General features: G+C 29.4%; 6 protein-coding genes across 8 annotated transcripts; 5 read left to right on the top strand and 1 right to left on the bottom strand.

Moving 5' to 3' along the window:
* The first annotated feature begins 150 nt into the window (after positions 1 to 150).
* On the top strand, positions 151 to 1,802 carry LOC132907436 (pre-mRNA-splicing factor RBM22). The gene is made up of 3 exons (XM_060960590.1): positions 151 to 367; positions 442 to 495; positions 588 to 1,802. The coding sequence occupies exons 1-3, from the start codon at positions 314 to 316 to the stop codon at positions 1,713 to 1,715; spliced, it is 1,236 nt and encodes a 411-aa protein (XP_060816573.1). The 5' UTR covers positions 151 to 313; the 3' UTR covers positions 1,716 to 1,802.
* Positions 1,803 to 2,197: 395 nt separating this feature from the next.
* On the top strand, positions 2,198 to 6,638 carry LOC132907566 (transmembrane 9 superfamily member 3). Its single transcript, XM_060960839.1, has 10 exons — positions 2,198 to 2,331; positions 2,693 to 2,888; positions 2,986 to 3,108; positions 3,177 to 3,421; positions 3,718 to 3,957; positions 4,077 to 4,379; positions 4,444 to 4,652; positions 4,715 to 4,861; positions 4,938 to 5,021; positions 5,090 to 6,638. Exons 1-10 carry the CDS (start codon positions 2,251 to 2,253, stop codon positions 5,232 to 5,234), a joined length of 1,773 nt encoding a protein of 590 aa, XP_060816822.1. The 5' UTR covers positions 2,198 to 2,250; the 3' UTR covers positions 5,235 to 6,638.
* Positions 6,639 to 7,578: 940 nt separating this feature from the next.
* LOC132907504 (stress-associated endoplasmic reticulum protein 2) lies at positions 7,579 to 9,257 on the top strand. The gene is made up of 3 exons (XM_060960712.1): positions 7,579 to 7,869; positions 8,383 to 8,455; positions 8,564 to 9,257. Exons 1-3 carry the CDS (start codon positions 7,786 to 7,788, stop codon positions 8,599 to 8,601), a joined length of 195 nt encoding a protein of 64 aa, XP_060816695.1. The 5' UTR covers positions 7,579 to 7,785; the 3' UTR covers positions 8,602 to 9,257.
* Positions 9,258 to 9,479: 222 nt separating this feature from the next.
* LOC132913598 (uncharacterized) lies at positions 9,480 to 10,935 on the top strand. Of its 2 annotated transcripts, none has more exons than XM_060972040.1 (5): positions 9,480 to 9,687; positions 9,814 to 10,022; positions 10,116 to 10,308; positions 10,399 to 10,497; positions 10,564 to 10,935. In XM_060972040.1, the coding sequence occupies exons 1-5, from the start codon at positions 9,639 to 9,641 to the stop codon at positions 10,686 to 10,688; spliced, it is 675 nt and encodes a 224-aa protein (XP_060828023.1). In that variant the 5' UTR covers positions 9,480 to 9,638; the 3' UTR covers positions 10,689 to 10,935. The 2 variants fall into 2 exon arrangements, with proteins under 2 accessions (XP_060828023.1, XP_060828015.1); XM_060972032.1 differs by having other exon boundaries at positions 9,481 to 9,687; positions 9,814 to 10,055.
* Positions 10,936 to 11,009: 74 nt separating this feature from the next.
* LOC132913706 (putative malate dehydrogenase 1B) lies at positions 11,010 to 12,937 on the top strand. Its single transcript, XM_060972220.1, has 6 exons — positions 11,010 to 11,165; positions 11,505 to 11,818; positions 11,888 to 12,177; positions 12,264 to 12,448; positions 12,504 to 12,639; positions 12,708 to 12,937. Exons 1-6 carry the CDS (start codon positions 11,010 to 11,012, stop codon positions 12,911 to 12,913), a joined length of 1,287 nt encoding a protein of 428 aa, XP_060828203.1. The 3' UTR covers positions 12,914 to 12,937.
* A 348-nt stretch (positions 12,938 to 13,285) lies between these two features.
* On the bottom strand, positions 13,286 to 16,986 carry LOC132913466 (eukaryotic translation initiation factor 2 subunit 2). Of its 2 annotated transcripts, XM_060971873.1 has the most exons (7): positions 16,685 to 16,986; positions 15,844 to 16,104; positions 15,597 to 15,753; positions 15,489 to 15,521; positions 14,593 to 14,777; positions 14,221 to 14,505; positions 13,286 to 14,135 (listed from the first exon to the last, which is right to left on the bottom strand). In XM_060971873.1, the coding sequence occupies exons 1-7, from the start codon at positions 16,745 to 16,747 to the stop codon at positions 14,091 to 14,093; spliced, it is 1,029 nt and encodes a 342-aa protein (XP_060827856.1). In that variant the 5' UTR covers positions 16,748 to 16,986; the 3' UTR covers positions 13,286 to 14,090. The 2 variants fall into 2 exon arrangements, with proteins under 2 accessions (XP_060827856.1, XP_060827847.1); XM_060971864.1 differs by lacking the exon at positions 15,489 to 15,521 and having other exon boundaries at positions 16,685 to 16,971.
* Between the last annotated feature and the right edge of the window lie 206 nt (positions 16,987 to 17,192).

Below are 17,192 nucleotides of genomic sequence, written 5' to 3'. Positions count from 1 at the left end.
TGTTATTGTACAATTTTCAAAAATCTTTTAATTTCATAAAATATAAAAAATATAAAAAATGGCTTTCATTGGTTCATAGTTGTTTTAAGTACTTCTTTCTCTTGACTTAATTAGTTGGCCAAAATTAAGTTTGCTAACAAAGGTTTCATGAAAACTAACAATCTTATTAACAGGGTAAGATCGTGTTCAATGAGGTAGGCGGCGGGCGTAGAATATTCTTTGTCTGCTGTCTGTCGCCAGTCGCCATTGAATTATAAACATTAGTGTTGTCGTAACATTCATCAAGATTTTTATAAATTAAACAAGTAGTAAAATGGCTACTTCAAAAACAACGAATATGTATAATAGGCAAAATTGGGAAGATGCCGTAAGTAAAATCTAAATTATAACATAATCGTGAATTTAATACGTTTAAACATTTGTTTATTTCTTTCTTTATAGGAATTCCCAATATTATGTCAAACTTGTTTAGGTGACAATCCATACATTCGTATGGTAAGTTATTTTCGTCAAAATTTTAATTTCGATTTTTATAAGAAATATTTATTTGCGTGTAACATAATATTTTTTTTTAATTATATTTGTAGACAAAAGAAAGATATGGGAAAGAATGCAAAATATGCATGCGTCCATTTACAGTATTTAGGTGGTGTCCTGGTGCAAGAATGCGGTTCAAAAAGACAGAAGTTTGTCAGACTTGTAGTCGCTTGAAAAATGTGTGTCAGACATGTTTACTTGATTTAGAGTATGGATTACCAATTCAAGTACGCGATGCGGCACTTAAGATCAAAGATGACTTGCCCAGATCAGATGTAAACAAGGAATATTATGTACAAAATATAGACAGCGAAATTGGAAAAATAGATCCCACATCACCAGCAGGTGCTGTTGGTAAATCTGCAGCTGCTAGTGATTTGTTGATGAAGCTGGCAAGGACTAGTCCTTATTACAAAAGAAACAGGCCACATATTTGTTCTTTTTGGGTTAAAGGAGAGTGTAAAAGAGGAGAAGAGTGTCCATATCGTCATGAGAAACCTACTGATCCTGATGATCCATTAGCTGATCAAAATATCAAAGATCGTTATTATGGAGTTAACGACCCTGTTGCTGATAAATTAATGCGCAGAGCTGCAGCTATGCCTAAGTTAGACCCACCAGAGGATAAATCCATTACAACTCTCTATGTTGGCAACTTAGGCGATGTTTTAACAGAAAAACAATTACGTGATCATTTCTATCAATACGGTGAAATACGCTCTGTTACTATGGTTCCTCGTCAACAGTGTGCTTTCATCCAGTACACACAGAGAAGTGCTGCCGAAGCAGCAGCAGAAAGAACATTTAACAAACTAATATTAGGAGGGCGAAGATTAACAATTAAATGGGGACGGTCACAAGGAAGGCAAACTGTATCCGCAGCAGAAGCAACTAGAGAAATCTTGGAGCCTGTGCCAGGTTTACCAGGTGCTCTACCACCTCCACCAGAAAGCATGGGAAATAATTTTTTCAATCTACAAACTACTCCTGGCATGATGCCACCAATGATGATTCCACCTCCACCAGTTGCTCCTCAATTTATGTTCCCACCTCAAATGGCAGCTGCCACTGCAACACCTATTTTTCCACCTGGAACAACTCCAATACATTATCCAAGTCAAGATCCATCAAGAATGGGTGCATCTCAAGGCATAGGAAAACCTTGGCCCGAAGAATAGTAATAACAATATTTTGATTTTTATTGATTGTAATTATAATAAAAAATGTATAAAAAAAATAAATATATATCTTTGATTTTATTTAAACTATTTGTGTCACAACAATTTTTATTTTTCCATATATAATTGTGAATATACGACTGCTTAGTAAATTAATTAAATCTTAAAATATGTACATAATATTATTTACAAACAGTTTAATTTCAATGCGTTTCTTTTGGATCTCTGAATTCATACTTTGAGTTCATTGGAACAGCCTTTATGAAGAATAGTAGCTTATTGCAACTTGAACCTTAGTAAAAGCGCCATCTACTATGATAGTGAACTAACATTCGTAACAGCTAGCGCGTATTAGCGGCCGCTCCGAGTGTCATCATCGTATTTTAATACGTGTCCATTGGTGCCTGTCCGTCCGGTGTTTCTGCTACGTAACTTTTTTTCTGTAAATCTATGGAGTGTTTTCATCGTCAAATATCTTTGAATTTCTGTCTGTATTAACATAAGGCGCCTAGTGCGCCTTCCCGTCACGGTGAACATGTGTCGGGCTCGATTGTTATTCCACTTTCTGGCGCTTAGCCTACTCCCCTTTGCCCGTCCTGACGAGCACACTCACATCGTAAGTATTTGGAATTGACATATTTTTAAAATGTCAAATTGACAAATAAATTACATTCGTGTCTTTGTTGACTTCACAACGTCCACATTTTATATTGTTTTATTGCATTTCGTTCTTTCCTTATCTTACCATAAAGGTTTGACGTGGAAAATATATTGTCGATTCATATATTCTTATTTACATTACTTTTTATGATAAACTACCTTTGTTCTTTATCTTTTCTATAAGTGGTGTAGTTCAATAGGTGGCTTTTTTATTGCTTGTTAGAGATTGATTCGTTTTACTATGATGTACACACGTGTTTATTGTATTCCATTACATATAAGAGGAATGTGTATTACCAGATGTATTTTCTTTCCAGTACGAAGATAATGATGAAGTTGTACTATGGATGAGTACAGTTGGACCATATCACAACCGTCAAGAAACTTATTCATATTATTCATTACCTTTTTGTATGGGTACAAAAGATGTCATTAATCATTATCATGAGACCTTTTCTGAGGCACTGCAAGGCATCGAACTCAAATTTAGTGGCCTAGAAATTGAATTTAAGGGTATTTTAGTTTTATTAGTTAGTGATAAATATTATTATATAAGCATTTATGTGGGTAATATATATAATACATACATATATACTTGGTTACCTCATAGCTGATATTGCCAAAATGGACTATTGTCAAATAAAATTAACAGAAGAAAGTGAAAAAGCTTTCATATATGCAGTGAAGAATCAATATTGGTATAAAATGTATATGGATGATCTACCAATATGGGGTAATGTTTTCCTTTTTCCAATACTTAAGTGTTACTATTATATCAATTGATTATTGTAAAATATTTAGGTGTTGTGGGAGAACCAGAAGAAAATAATGGAGTTGTATCTTATTACATTTGGACACATAAGAAGTTTGATATAGGATATAATGGAAAGCAAATAGTTGATGTAAATTTGACAAGTGAAAATAAAGTAAAACTGGTACAAGATGCAGCTATCTCTTTCAGTTATGAAGTTAACTGGAAGAAGAGTAATGTTAAATTTGAAGACAGATTTGATAAATATCTGGATCCTAATTTTTTCCAACACAGAGTAAGTATTCTGGCAATGTTTGCCTAAATTTGAGCTCAATGTAATGTAAACATATTGACAAAGACACTAAATAGATATAGCAAGAGTAAGTGAGAGGTATTATCTTTCTTGCTTCCTCTCATTAGATCAATTCTTTTTCCTTGTCATGGAACAAGAGAATATTTTCAGAATAAAATTGTTATCTGTTACACGATTATTCATTGAACAAATTGGAATTTAAGCAAGCATTATTAATACTATTGCTTTAAAAATTATACATTACTACCAAACTGATCATTGTTCTTTATCTTTTTTAGATTCATTGGTTCAGTATTTTTAATAGTTTTATGATGGTAATATTTCTTGTTGGGCTTGTTTCAATGATTTTAATGCGTACGTTAAGGAAAGATTATGCTAGATATAGTAGGGATGAAGAAATGGATGATATGGAGCGAGATTTAGGAGATGAATATGGATGGAAACAAGTTCATGGAGATGTATTTAGACCAGCTAGTCATGCAATGCTTTTTTCAGCTCTAATAGGTGCAGGCTATCAAGTAATTACTTTAATAATACAAAATTTACAAATTTAATAATAAACATTTTTAGGATAGTACATTTTTAAGAAACGTGTACTAATAGGCTCTTTTACTTTAAATTTGGTTTTTTACCCTAGGTTACTGTGGTTGTACTTAGTGTTATTATTTTTGCTATCCTCGGAGAGCCGTATACAGAAAGAGGATCGATATTATCGATAGCAATATTTGTGTATGCTGCAACATCACCTATAAATGGTTATGCGGGAGGAGGTTTATATGCACGTATGGGAGGACGTATTTGGATCAAACAAATGATTCTCAGTGCCTTTATGTTACCTCTTATTGTCTGTGGCACTGCATTCTTCATTAACTTTATTGCAATGTATTATCACGCTAGCCGTGCTATACCATTTAGTTCTATGGAAAGTATTATTTACATAGTACACATTCATTTGTATGTATATACGTATCTTGTATGTACTAACAAGAATATTTTATTTACAGGTAACAGTAACATGTATTTGTATATTTGTTATATTACCATTGACATTAGTCGGAACCATATTAGGCCGTAACTTAGCTGGGACACCGGACGCACCATGCAGAGTTAACGCGGTACCTCGACCTATTCCTGAAAAGAAATGGTTTATGGAACCACTCGTTATCATAATGCTTGGTGGTATCTTGCCCTTTGGATCGATATTCATTGAAATGTAAGCTTCATCATTTACATACTGTAAAATTATTATATTACAATTATTTTATCTTTTTGTAGGTATTTTATTTTTACCTCATTCTGGGCATATAAAATTTATTATGTTTATGGATTTATGTTATTAGTATTCGTTATTCTAATGATAGTAACTGTTTGTGTTACTATTGTATGTACATACTTTTTGCTAAACGCCGAAGATTATCGATGGTAAGCATTGTCTTACTGTTTATTATTGTTTAACAATGATTGTTTCTTCATTTACATATACTATCTTGTTTTAAAGGCAGTGGACAAGTTTCTTATCGGCCGCCTCAACCGCTGGTTATGTCTACATATATTCCTTTTATTACTTCTTCTTCAAAACTAAGTAAGTTTATAATGCTTGATTACATTGATTAGAAAATAAAATTACATTTCAAACTTTCTTTTTTCCAGAATGTACGGTCTCTTCCAAACAGCCTTTTACTTTGGTTACATGGCATTGTTTAGTCTTGCCTTGGGTATTATGTGTGGAACAGTTGGTTACGTTGGTACTAATGCATTTGTACGAAAGATCTACTCTACAGTTAAAATAGACTAAAGCACAATGCTAGTGTAACATCTAAGATGGATTAAATTGAGAACATACAGAGTGAAACCTGCCGGTCTTTATAAAGTAGGACTTTTTTGGTAGTTTAAGTTATTTACATTATTCGTTATGACGCGCAAATGTAACTTGTTGAAGAGACTATTAAACCGGCATCAATAACGTACTAATGTCAATGAAGTATAGCGTAAATATTTAAAAAGAAATATTTGGTACATCGTTATGTTTCTTCGAAATATTCAGTGAATATTTTATCACTTTACGTCTATTGATGTAATATCATAATAATATTTTCATTTTAAAAAAAAATGATTAATTTATTTGTTGTAATTTAGTTGTGGAGGTCCTATAGTACAGTACAGTGCACATCTGTGAAACGAATAGTTCGCCAATTATTCAAACAGTCATATATAATATTCATCTCATGAGTCACAATTCGGTATTACACAAAATGCAAGATCCGATAATTATGTAATATTTTAGAATTACTATTTTACTCTTAAAACAGCTAACTTTATAACGTTGCTCAATTTTTTATTTGTTTGTTGGATTTACTAGAAACTTGTTGATTATTCTTTTTTCGGAGGGTTTATAGAAAGAAAGTTGTATAAATTTAAAAGATGTTCAAGAAATCTCATTGCCTCTTTCAGGATATATATCAACAAATACAAATATTTGAATTCTTGATCAAAAATATTAACATTCCAAAACACCAACGAATGCTAATAATTATGATTGCGAAAATGGAATAAATTGAAACTGAAATAAATGAAAGGAAGAAGATACATGTTATTAGGTATAAATTGTACAGTATAAATTTTCGATACGATCTATCCAGAATGCAAGGGATATACTTTAGTTAGCATAATTAGAAACAGTACCCCAGTTGTGTGACTCTGAATTGAGATTTTAGTTATATACATAACGCTTGATTACCAATAATTCGAGTAACGTTAATTTATAGATAAGCTAGACAGTAGGATTAAAGAAAGAATGTGGATAATACGAAATTTTTTTACTATTGGTTATGTATTACATGTTTTCTTTGATATGAATAGTCTTTATTATAAATGAATGATTTCTGAAATTTGAATGCATTGATAAAATGTAAAGTATTGTGAGTCTATAACCGGTGAAAAAATGATTTTTTCACTTGTGATCCTCTTCACGCGGTTAAATATCTAAGAACACGTTTAAGCCCTGCTGAGAAAAAAAGTAAATCGAGAGGATTGTGGAATTTAGGAATGGCAGTGAATGTGTTTATCTTAATGCGATGCATCGAGCGACAAATATCAATGAGAATATTTGAATGAACATACAGTTTGTTATTAAACGTAGCAGTTCTAAGAAATATAAAATTTCTACGTACAACAAAAATATAATCTATTTTTATTTATACACCATTGATTTTTATCTACCTATATTACAGTGTTATCTCGCTAGCCGGAATTTTGCCTTGTTAATTGGATAAATTCCGACCTGTGGCCTATGACCTAAGGAAGAACTTACGTTTATATAAAAGCTTCAACCTTACCTGAAATAGGTAGAAAATCAACAAAGATATTGAAATTCTAAGGCCAGTAGTTTGTATAAAAGCAATTGAATGTTAAAATAGAAGAAATAGGACAAGTGAAATAAAAGAAACAAATATAACGCTGAGCCCTGAAAGTAGTTTTTAAGGAATAATGGGGATAGTGATGTTCAATTAGTAGAATACTATTGTATTCGTCATGATGGCAGTTGGGCACGGGCGGTATATTGCATACGATCGTGTGATCGGACAACTCCTATAAAGGGGCTTACAGTCGTATACATTCTACATTTACTGATATGTCGCGTTATGCATGTGCAGAACAAGACCTTTTCTTATCCACCATCTTGATTTTTGTCGACTCAATAAAACAAACAGTTTTGTCAATGCTTTCAGTATAGAAGTGTCCAGATCTGCTTATATGACCATACCCAGACGTGTGTATAAAGCCCAATGCAGACGGGCGACCCTTTACCACGCGATATAGCTCGGATCATATGTCCTTATTGTTCTTAACTGAGAACTCAAAGAATGATACATGATCACAGTCATATCGCACGGAAAAAGTTTGCTTATTTGTATTTAGGATAAGACCGTGATATTTGTATTTGAAAAAAATACTACGTTGTTCAAAAGTATTTCATATAAAATATTATATCACGATGAATATGTTATTTGTAATCACTGATTAAATAAGTAATAATATAATATGGCAATCTGTATGTATAATTAAAGGATTTGAAAAGATCAGGATTACAAAAAGTATAATTGTTAAATTGATTCTGATGGTGCCAGTGTGGCACTAAGAGCTCTATCGTACGTTCAGAAGTATTCACGTGTCAAAGCGCACTCGTCGACGCAGCAGGTCGGAGTGTAGTATACACAACTATTTATTACTACAAGAACTTTACATATTGTTGCAGGTGTACAGTGACTGAAATACTATTTAAATTGTTTTCTATTTTATTTCAAGTTATAAACTTAACACTTCCGATAAATAAAAAACAGCAAAAAATGGCACCAAAACAAAGAATGCGTATAGCAAACGAAAAAGCTACAAAAAACATCACACTTCGTGGAAATGTTCCAAAGTCATCGGTATGCTGTGTTCTATTGTTTGATAAAATCTATTTTAACGGTTATGTGTATTATGATTAAAATGTGTTAATTGTGTAAAAATAAATAATTATTTTCGTTTCCAATTTTGAGGTTATAAACTATAATAAGGTTGCCAAATTGATTGCATATGCAATGACATTTATGATAATATTATTGTTTCATATTTTTAATTTTATATTATACATGTTTCGGCTAGCATAGTTAGATCTTTGAAAAATGTTTTTGATTTAAAATTTGTTGACAGTAGTAAAAAGAAGCAAATTAATAGATTGATAATTGTACCATATGTGACATGAATCTATGCTACAAATTTGAAATCAATTATTTAACTAATTTATACATTTTTTATGAAGTAAATATGAGCTGTAAAACACTATATAAATTTCATTTTATTATAAATCTATTTATTTAACTGATTATATCAAATTACAAGCTGTATCTGGTAATAATAACTGAAATCACAATGATATGTAATAGTTATTGTATTTGTAGAAACCACAAGATGAAGGATCTCCAGTTGGACCTTGTCTATTAGCACTCTTCCTCTTTGTTGTATGTGGTTCTGGTAAGTTTAATATAATTGAAATATAAATTTTTCAGTAAACATAAAATACATAGAAAAGAATGTTCACATCTATATACGAGTTAAATTTTCTAATTTTCTAATTTTCAGCTGTATTCCAAATAATTCAGAGTATTAGAATGGCTTAAGAAAACCAAAAGCATGTGAAGTTAAAACAATGTTGCCGTTACTGTTAATATGAAAAGAAGCTGTCTACATCTTACTGGTATATAAGCGAGATCAACAGACTGTTTTATTGTAAAAACATGTAGACATCATAATGATATTGACATGAAACTAAACTCAAATTTCCACTAAATAATATCCTTTTTTTTTGGTACAACTCAAAGGAATTATTTATGAAAAGAATCTAGCATTTATAAAAATTTTGCTTAATTGTATATATATCAATGAAAGAATATTGCATTTAATGTATTTTTGTGTTGTAGATATCAAACAAAATGTTACATCTTGAGTATGACTTCAATCTGTTCTATAGCTTTGCATAGCACTTTTTATTTTGAGTCCTATGAAAAGCTTAAATTCTTTCATTGATACCTATATATAGTAAATAATTGTACATACATGTGATCAATTTATTGTATTAATTCGTTAATCAAAGCATTCCACTGTAAACAGTTGGTAGCTTTTGGTTGTCTATATATTTTAGAGGCCTTAAGAGATGATAAGTCATTATACATGTAAAGATATATATTATATATATTATCAATGTAATTTATCCTAATGAAATATTTGCTACAGACAATTCTTTGTCTCTTTTAATAAATTATATTATGGATAAATACATTCTTGTGTGAGCTTTATTGATCCTTATAGACTAAAGACAATAGAAACGTTTTAATTTTACTTTATCATAAATAATTATAATGGATGAATGCAATATAGATATATTCTGTTAGTAATAAAACTATTTTCATATCTTTTTTATTCTACCAATTTTGTTTTATTTTATACCTAAAAACGCTTTTAGTAATTTAAGAATTCAGTGTGACCAATTTTCCCTAGTTTTGCTTAGAGACTGTTGTTTAAATTAAACGGAAAGCTTATGAGAAAGAAGTGAAAACAGATTTTTCAAAAGCGGAGTTAGAAACATTAAATTATTTCCTTTAGATTCAGAATATCTTTCTAATCATTTTGGGTTTATTTTTCATATAAATTTTTCTAAATGGCAAACATATTTAATTTATTCGGTGAAGTATCGGAACTTCACAAAGGTAAAAACAAAAATACGTGGGGTTAATATTTACATTTCCTTTGTTTTATATAAATATTATTTTGAACTAATGGTTTATGCCAACTGCTTTAATTCTTTAAATGTATTAATAATAAAACTATTATAGATCCAGCTATGAAGCCTTTGGCAAGATCAAAAACTTCTCTTGGTATAAATGATACTCCTCTGAAAAATGTTAGCCGATCAAAACCAAAAGGACTGTCAATTAGATCTAAGTCTGACTTAAATGTTTCTACTACTGTACAAACTAGTACTCCCAGTAAACAACAAGAATTATTAAAGCCTAAACTAACACAGTTAGACGACAGCTGCCAAGTAATATCACTCAAGAGAAATATTTTATTAAAGGTATAACTCATTGCAAAATTGTGTAAATAGGATATATAATATCTTCTTAATTTTTTATAGAAACCAACTGTATCTTACAACAGAATGAAGGATGTATCTCCAAAAAAAGTATCTAATACAAAAAATATAAAATTACCAGAATCATATGGTGAAAATATTTTTAAGAAACCATTACCATTGAAAAATTACATTCACAAATCATACCCAGAGCCAGAAAGTCTAGCCCCATATTATGATATGCAACTTGAATTTGGTATTATATTTAGTTACTTGATTAAATTATAATTCATAAAAAGTAATTAACTTTAAACAATAATTAAATTATAGAAATATATTTCTACAGATGACATTTATACTAAAACTATAGAAAATGAATTTAAAGAACTTCATATAAAGAAGGAACGTGAGGTAGTACCTTATGAAGATGAAGGATTTGAATCAGGTATTAAATATTAACTATATATCTTTCATGTATTATATATATATGTCTTCCAAATCTTTTATATAGATCTGGAACAAATTGAGATTGAAATGCCAGAATTATGTACATCACCTGAAATATTTGATGAAGAATGGATACAATATAAAAATCCTGATTTACCAGAAATATCAGATGATGATGACAAAATTTAAATATGCAAATGGAATAGTTATCTAACTTAACAGTGGCTTTAAGTTTCTTATTACATAATTTTTGAATAAAATAATCTAAGAATATTATATTATGTTAAACTATATAAGTACATTATGAAGTTGACTTTAAATAGATGATTAAACGTATAAGTTAAAAAGAAGATTAAGAATAAGTAATATAATAAAATGTACCTTTGATATATGATACTTTTTTATGTATAAATAAATTATTTTGTTGTAAGAATAACACACTATTATTTTATTGGTAGAGTTTTATAAAAATTTTCACAAAAATAGCAATTAAACGCTTTTCAATTGTTGATGTACAAAATGACAACAGATAGATGTTTGACTGTAATAGCCGGTATTTTAGAAGATTGTACTTTCAATCATATATGTTTCATTGCTGAAAGTTTGTCTACGATATTACCGAATTTTCATTACAGAAGTATTAGTAAAAGTCCTGCAAGATGGGATGTAAGTTAATATTATTTCCTTCATAAATATACGTCTTTCTGAAACTTATTTTTTAGTGTTGGTTGAAAGAAACTTGTGATCTTCATGGATGGACTCACACTAAATCTCCTCTAATATGGAGAGAAATTGGACTTAGTCAGTCTCATGTAACTTATATTGGAGGTAGTTCCCAATTTTGGGAATTGTTGCGTAATTATTATGACATCAGCTTATATTTAAGCAAAGAAGAACTTGATGCATTACAAACACACTTATTATTTGTATGAAAACGTTTTATAGTAAAAATGTCTATATTATATTTAAGAGTTCATTTTTCTAAGTTAAGTTTGTTTAATAAAGGCTTGTAATATAAAGAGACAAAGAAGCAAACCTTTACAAGTACAAAAAAAATACCGTCAAATAATGATAATAGGAGCAGGAAGATCAATGTGCCCCGATCTTGTTCCTCAGTTACTAATGACAAAAGAGCTCTGGATGACTCATGGAATTGTTATTAACTTGTATGATGAACCAGGATGTTTCTTTAAACTTAGGAAGATTTTTAGAGATGCAGGAACAATAGGTGCTGGCATAAATACAGTACATATTATGGAAAATATCCCTGATGGATTAAAAGACTGTGATATATTAATTTACCTTGACAGTTCAACACGGTAAATCTATTAATATTGTTTTTATTCATTGTTATTATGTCTACTAGTATTTACATACGCATTTTTCAGAGAAGAATATGAAGGTACAGATAATTGGCTACAACGTAATTATAAAATTATAGCAAATTTATGTACACATATAAATGAACATGCCCCTTCACATATGAAGGTAATTTTCTGTTCAATGAATCTTCCATGTTTTTACGCCAATATTATGATGGAACTTGTTACAAAATTATCAAGCACAAACATTGTAGTTGCTAGTGCTCATTATGGTTTAGAACTTATATACACATTTGTAAATTCACTTGGTCTTAATCTACAAAACTTTGGTTGTCCACCTGTTTGGGGCTTCTTGGGTTGGTTTATATATTAAAGCAGAATACCATGATATTTTCACTTATATCTTTTTGCATATATATTAAAAAATTACATTTAATTATAGGAATCAATCACTTTGTTGATGTTTACCATATGATTCAAAAATATGATGTTTATTATCCAAATAAAAGAGCTCTAAATTCGAATGAGAATATGATACTACCACTTGGAACTCAACATTCCGAACTGAGATGGTTTTTTTACAAGATACATGATAAAAATCCTTATAAAAACTATTTGAAACGCAAGGTACATAACTTGTTGCACTTTTTTAAATAATATAAAACAGCAGGAATTTTTTTAGGCCCTTCTTCGATATCAAATGGGCACATCAGAAGATTTTCCAAAATGTAGAGCAATTTGTGATCTTTTAAAGTTATGGTACAGTAATAAAAAAAGCATCGGGGACGAAATTATATCATTAGGAATTGAATCTGATGGTAATATAAAAATAGTAAGAATTGCAAAAAATAAAATAGGGAAATTAGAAATAATTTACGTCTTTTAGGCTCATTTGGTATTCCAAAGGGATTAGTATTTTCACAACCAGTTTATTTAAAAGAATATGAAGATGGTACACGAGTATGGGTCCCTTTCAGAGATTTCCCAATGCCGAACATGCCAATTTCTATATTCCAAAGCCTTATAGACACTGGTATTTATGTTAAGAAAAAAATAATTGAATTAAAAAACAGTTCTGATGCAACAAAATAATACATTTTTAATCATTTACACGAATACGATTTTAGTGCTTTACATCCACAAAACTATGTTTATTTTTAATCACAAAATCATAATTTTATTGTATTATTTAATATACATAAATAGTACTAAATTATTCAAATTTAATATATATATTCAAGTTAATCGTTATAATATACATTTGTAATCATTAAAATTGCACATCTTTTTATAATCAATGCTTCCAATAAACAAGTTTGACATCAGATTAATTCAAATAAAAAATATTTGTGACTTGCACATAAATGATTTCTAATAAGCCGTAAGTCACGATAATATATTAGAATTAAACTTAATAAATACAAATATCTTTACAGTGTTATTAATGAAATATAAGAAAAGTAATGAAGTTTCTTAAGATAGATTTATTACCTAGTAAATACAATTGAATAAATTAGCTAAGAAAGATAGCCGTTGATCGTTTTAAAAAAATCACTGCATTTTATTGCAACACTTCTCATGAAAAGATATCGGGAATAATACTTTTGGCCATGCGTAATAATGTACTTGAATTTAATGTTACAATTTTCTTGTATACAGAAAATGATATAACAAATTGTTACCAGCTTAGATCTATCATTAACAACTGGTAATCTATACCATTTTATACCTAATCGTTCTTTATACAGGATGTTGATGTCACAATGGTAGACAAATGGATAATGCATTACGTATTATCGTGTGACTGTTTTATCCTTGCTATTTAAATAGTGTGGTCAATTCAACTGTATGCCGTTTCGAAAGTGTTTAATACGCATCGGTCATTACGAAAGGAATGAAATGCGTAAAAAAAAAAAATAAAATTCTATCAAATTATATTATTTTATATATGCATTCCAGGAAATGATATATTAAAGATTTTAAAATCAAAAGTAAGATAAAAATATTAAAAATAGTTGGGGAACTTGAAAAAATTTGTTCAGAAACAGTACTTTGTATAATTTCTTTTTGTCTGTTGCGAATTGATAAAAAGTGTTGTGCTGTAAATTTTACAATTATTCTTTTTTATCCTGACGATCCTCAGTTTTCATAAGTAAAAAATGAGTGTTCAGATAATAGATATAGTAAAAACTGCGTTCTGACACAAGAAATCTCTGATAATTTCAAAATTATGCTACAAAATTGATAAACATGACATATGACAAATTTTTTAGGCAGTTTTTGCTCGAATAGCAGCACGCTTTCCTGTGACGGCCTAAAATGAATAATTGGTCGTTAAGATAGTTATTAAGAGAGTTAATATCAAGAAAATTACTAATATTAAGATTAAAAATAATTACTTGGAAACCAGATTTTATGCTAGCTACTGAACATCTTGAGCCACACGTTTCACACTGTAAGAAAAATAGTCGAGTATCTTTTTGAAGAATGGTGTCTGGAGAACGACAAGTGTGGCAGGTAACATATTCTTTAATGTATCTCCTAAGAACATTTTCTATTTGTTTCTGTTGAAAACGGCCCTTAATGATAAGTTGACTATTTCCATCAACAGAACCACTAGTTCCTAATTCAGCAAGTAGAAAGTCCAGTAAGTGTTTTGGTTGCCTATGAAGTGTTTTACATATCTAGAATTAAAAAGTCATAAGATAAGTAACAATGAAAGGATTTACAGTTTGCTAAATAAAATAAACAAGTATTATAATGCAACTGACCTCTGTAAAATTAGCAAAAGATGTCTTTTTGGTGCCTATACGTACTACTTGAGGAGGACGCATGACGAACTTCTGCTTCTTACCAGCAACCATATCAGGGTTCTTTTCTCTCATAATATTAAATACTCTTACCAGCAGTTCATCATATGTATAATCTCTATCTGAACCAACCCAACTGGTCTCTTCTATTAGTAAATATAGTACACATTTAATATTTGATTGAAAATTGATGAAGACAATGAAAAATTTAATAAATAAATCAATGTCTAATTTCATTGATTGTACTATTCTTTTTTTCTGCCTTTGATTTCTAAATGAAATTTATTGACATTTATATATATATGTATATATATGTTTGCTTATTTGATCTAGTATTAACAAAATTAGACATGTGCATGTAAAAAATACGAACTACTGATCAATTATACAGCAGCAGATACATTCAGCTTTTAAAGGAAGAGAAAACATTATTTTAATAAATATAATTGGCTCTTTATCATACTATAATCTACAGAATTAATGTTATCATAACTGAATGAAACTACCAAAATATTAGTTTAAGAGAAAACAAGTTGCAGACACGATTCCTTGGGCACTTTGTTTCCTGTTATTTGCAATGTATATCGAAATATTCTTATTCAATATTTAATATACATTAAATTTCTAATTATCAATATTCAATAAAATTTTTTTCAAGTTGATTATAAATCAACTTTTATAAAGTATAAAAAAATAATTTTTTATGTTTTGCATTAAAATGAGATTTATGAAAGTGTAAATGATATATGTACTTGTGACTGTTATATGAGATATATATATATATATGTATATATATATATATATATATATATATATATATATATATATATATAGAAAACAGCAAACATATCCCTTACCATACTCTGCACTTCGCTCAGATTCAGTGCAGCATGTTAACAAATAATGAGTAACATAAACAACTAGTTACCCCAAACTATAATACTCTTGCAATATGTAATATTTACCATTTTCTTTATCTTCAATGTCCTTACGTTCTTCTTCAGCTACTAACTCATCAAGATCTTTTTTTTTCTTTTTCTTCTTTTTAGTTTTTGAGAAGTCCATATCTAAGTCAAAGGTATCATCCACAACAACTTCTTCTGTTTGTTGCTCAACAACATCCTTTTAAAAGTAAGTAAATATATAAACATATAAATAAGTAAATATAATATACTGTTAATGCATATAATAATTATATACAAAGTTATCCACCTCTTTCTTTGTATCAGGTAGAGCTGCATCAAGTTCATCTAAATTAAATGCTTTTTTCTTCTTCTTTTTTTTTCTTCCAAAATTTTCTAAATCCAATGCTTCATCATCCTCAGCTGGTGTAGGAAGTTCAGGCTCCTGATTTTCTTTGTCACCAGTAGCTTCCATTGCATCGCCAGTACTACCACCTTCATTAAATGCAGCATCAAGATCAAAAGTAGTTTTCTTCTTCTTCTTCTTTTTTTTCAAAGTAGGATCAAATACCTAAGAATTTTTTTAATTCTTCAATAAATATTTAAATATTATGTAAAATTCTATTTATATACCATATTTATAGAACACTGTAGTTTTATTAACACAACAAAATGATTATTACTTCAAACAAAAATATATTTTCATATAAAAATTTGATAAAGTTGTTTAAATATATCGCATTAACTGTGCTGCGGAATATTTTATAGATTAAACATTATATTACAATAATTTAGAAATATTATTGATCATAAAATATTGCAGTATAATGCATTATAAACATCGAATATGTTATAGCAACAAGGCTAATGGAATATGTGTCAAGAGATATTACACTAATGATAGATGTACATTCTTTCGAATACTATCCACATGGTTTTGAGGTTGGAATCTATCAAGTAGCATTATCTGTATTTTATACAAATATCGTTACAAAATATTCATATATATGGGAACAAATTTCAGTTTTTTATTCATAGGTTTTAGCATATTTCCAAAAAATCAGAAAGTATGTCAAGATGATCATGCTCCCATGCTTCTCCAATACGACACAAAGTCATCCTAAAGATATCTCTTTTATATGATTACATACCGAGTCTTCTTCAGTCATTTTGAGAGTTGCTCTGAACACTTTGGTGTCCTCGATAAAACTCATTAATTTCCTTGGCCTTTAAATACAGATCGGCGCCTTCATCACGCGGGTCTCAATCCTCTGATACTACTTATACAGTGCATTCACGTCTTGTTAACGAATATTGCATCAGAAATCCGACTTTTGAGAGCAAAGTGTGATCCACACTTCTAAATGCTTGCTGAACTACCAATTCATCCTGCACTTTGACAAACTTTTCTATTGGTCGACTTTATAGCATTGAGAGAATATACCAATGAGAGAAGACAGCATATGGTACAATTTTATACACACTACATATGTATTTCATCTTTATACAAAATGATGAAATACAATCTTCAAGTTATTTATTGTTTTTTCCGAAAATAAACTAAAATGATTAAAAATATTTTTAATTCTTCGCAAGCAATAGGCGATAATAATAATTTGTTTACTAATTTTAATATAACTTTTTACAGGGCCCAAGTAG

Source organism: Bombus pascuorum, chromosome 1 (assembly GCF_905332965.1).
Source record: "Bombus pascuorum chromosome 1, iyBomPasc1.1, whole genome shotgun sequence".
Classification (NCBI taxonomy): domain Eukaryota; kingdom Metazoa; phylum Arthropoda; class Insecta; order Hymenoptera; family Apidae; genus Bombus; species Bombus pascuorum.
This window is presented reverse-complemented; position numbering and strand designations above follow the sequence as displayed.

Coding starts and splice junctions, on each gene's coding strand:
- LOC132913706 (XM_060972220.1), top strand. CDS start 11,010: ATGTACAAAATGACAACAGATAGATGTTTGACTGTAATAGCCGGTATT. Junction 11,166..11,504: donor AAAGTCCTGCAAGATGGGAT/GTAAGTTAATAT, acceptor TGTTTAATAAAG/GCTTGTAATATAAAGAGACA. Junction 11,819..11,887: donor TACCTTGACAGTTCAACACG/GTAAATCTATTA, acceptor CGCATTTTTCAG/AGAAGAATATGAAGGTACAG.
- LOC132907504 (XM_060960712.1), top strand. CDS start 7,786: ATGGCACCAAAACAAAGAATGCGTATAGCAAACGAAAAAGCTACAAAA. Junction 7,870..8,382: donor GAAATGTTCCAAAGTCATCG/GTATGCTGTGTT, acceptor TTGTATTTGTAG/AAACCACAAGATGAAGGATC. Junction 8,456..8,563: donor CTTTGTTGTATGTGGTTCTG/GTAAGTTTAATA, acceptor TCTAATTTTCAG/CTGTATTCCAAATAATTCAG.
- LOC132907566 (XM_060960839.1), top strand. CDS start 2,251: ATGTGTCGGGCTCGATTGTTATTCCACTTTCTGGCGCTTAGCCTACTC. Junction 2,889..2,985: donor CCTAGAAATTGAATTTAAGG/GTATTTTAGTTT, acceptor GTTACCTCATAG/CTGATATTGCCAAAATGGAC. Junction 4,862..4,937: donor AACGCCGAAGATTATCGATG/GTAAGCATTGTC, acceptor CTTGTTTTAAAG/GCAGTGGACAAGTTTCTTAT.
- LOC132913466 (XM_060971873.1), bottom strand. CDS start 16,747: ATGAGTTTTATCGAGGACACCAAAGTGTTCAGAGCAACTCTCAAAATG. Junction 14,506..14,592: donor CTTTTGCTAATTTTACAGAG/GTCAGTTGCATT, acceptor TTTTAATTCTAG/ATATGTAAAACACTTCATAG. Junction 14,136..14,220: donor GCATAAAATCTGGTTTCCAA/GTAATTATTTTT, acceptor TATTCATTTTAG/GCCGTCACAGGAAAGCGTGC.
- LOC132907436 (XM_060960590.1), top strand. CDS start 314: ATGGCTACTTCAAAAACAACGAATATGTATAATAGGCAAAATTGGGAA. Junction 368..441: donor GGCAAAATTGGGAAGATGCC/GTAAGTAAAATC, acceptor CTTTCTTTATAG/GAATTCCCAATATTATGTCA. Junction 496..587: donor ACAATCCATACATTCGTATG/GTAAGTTATTTT, acceptor TTATATTTGTAG/ACAAAAGAAAGATATGGGAA.
- LOC132913598 (XM_060972032.1), top strand. CDS start 9,639: ATGGCAAACATATTTAATTTATTCGGTGAAGTATCGGAACTTCACAAA. Junction 9,688..9,813: donor AGTATCGGAACTTCACAAAG/GTAAAAACAAAA, acceptor AAACTATTATAG/ATCCAGCTATGAAGCCTTTG. Junction 10,498..10,563: donor AGATGAAGGATTTGAATCAG/GTATTAAATATT, acceptor TCTTTTATATAG/ATCTGGAACAAATTGAGATT.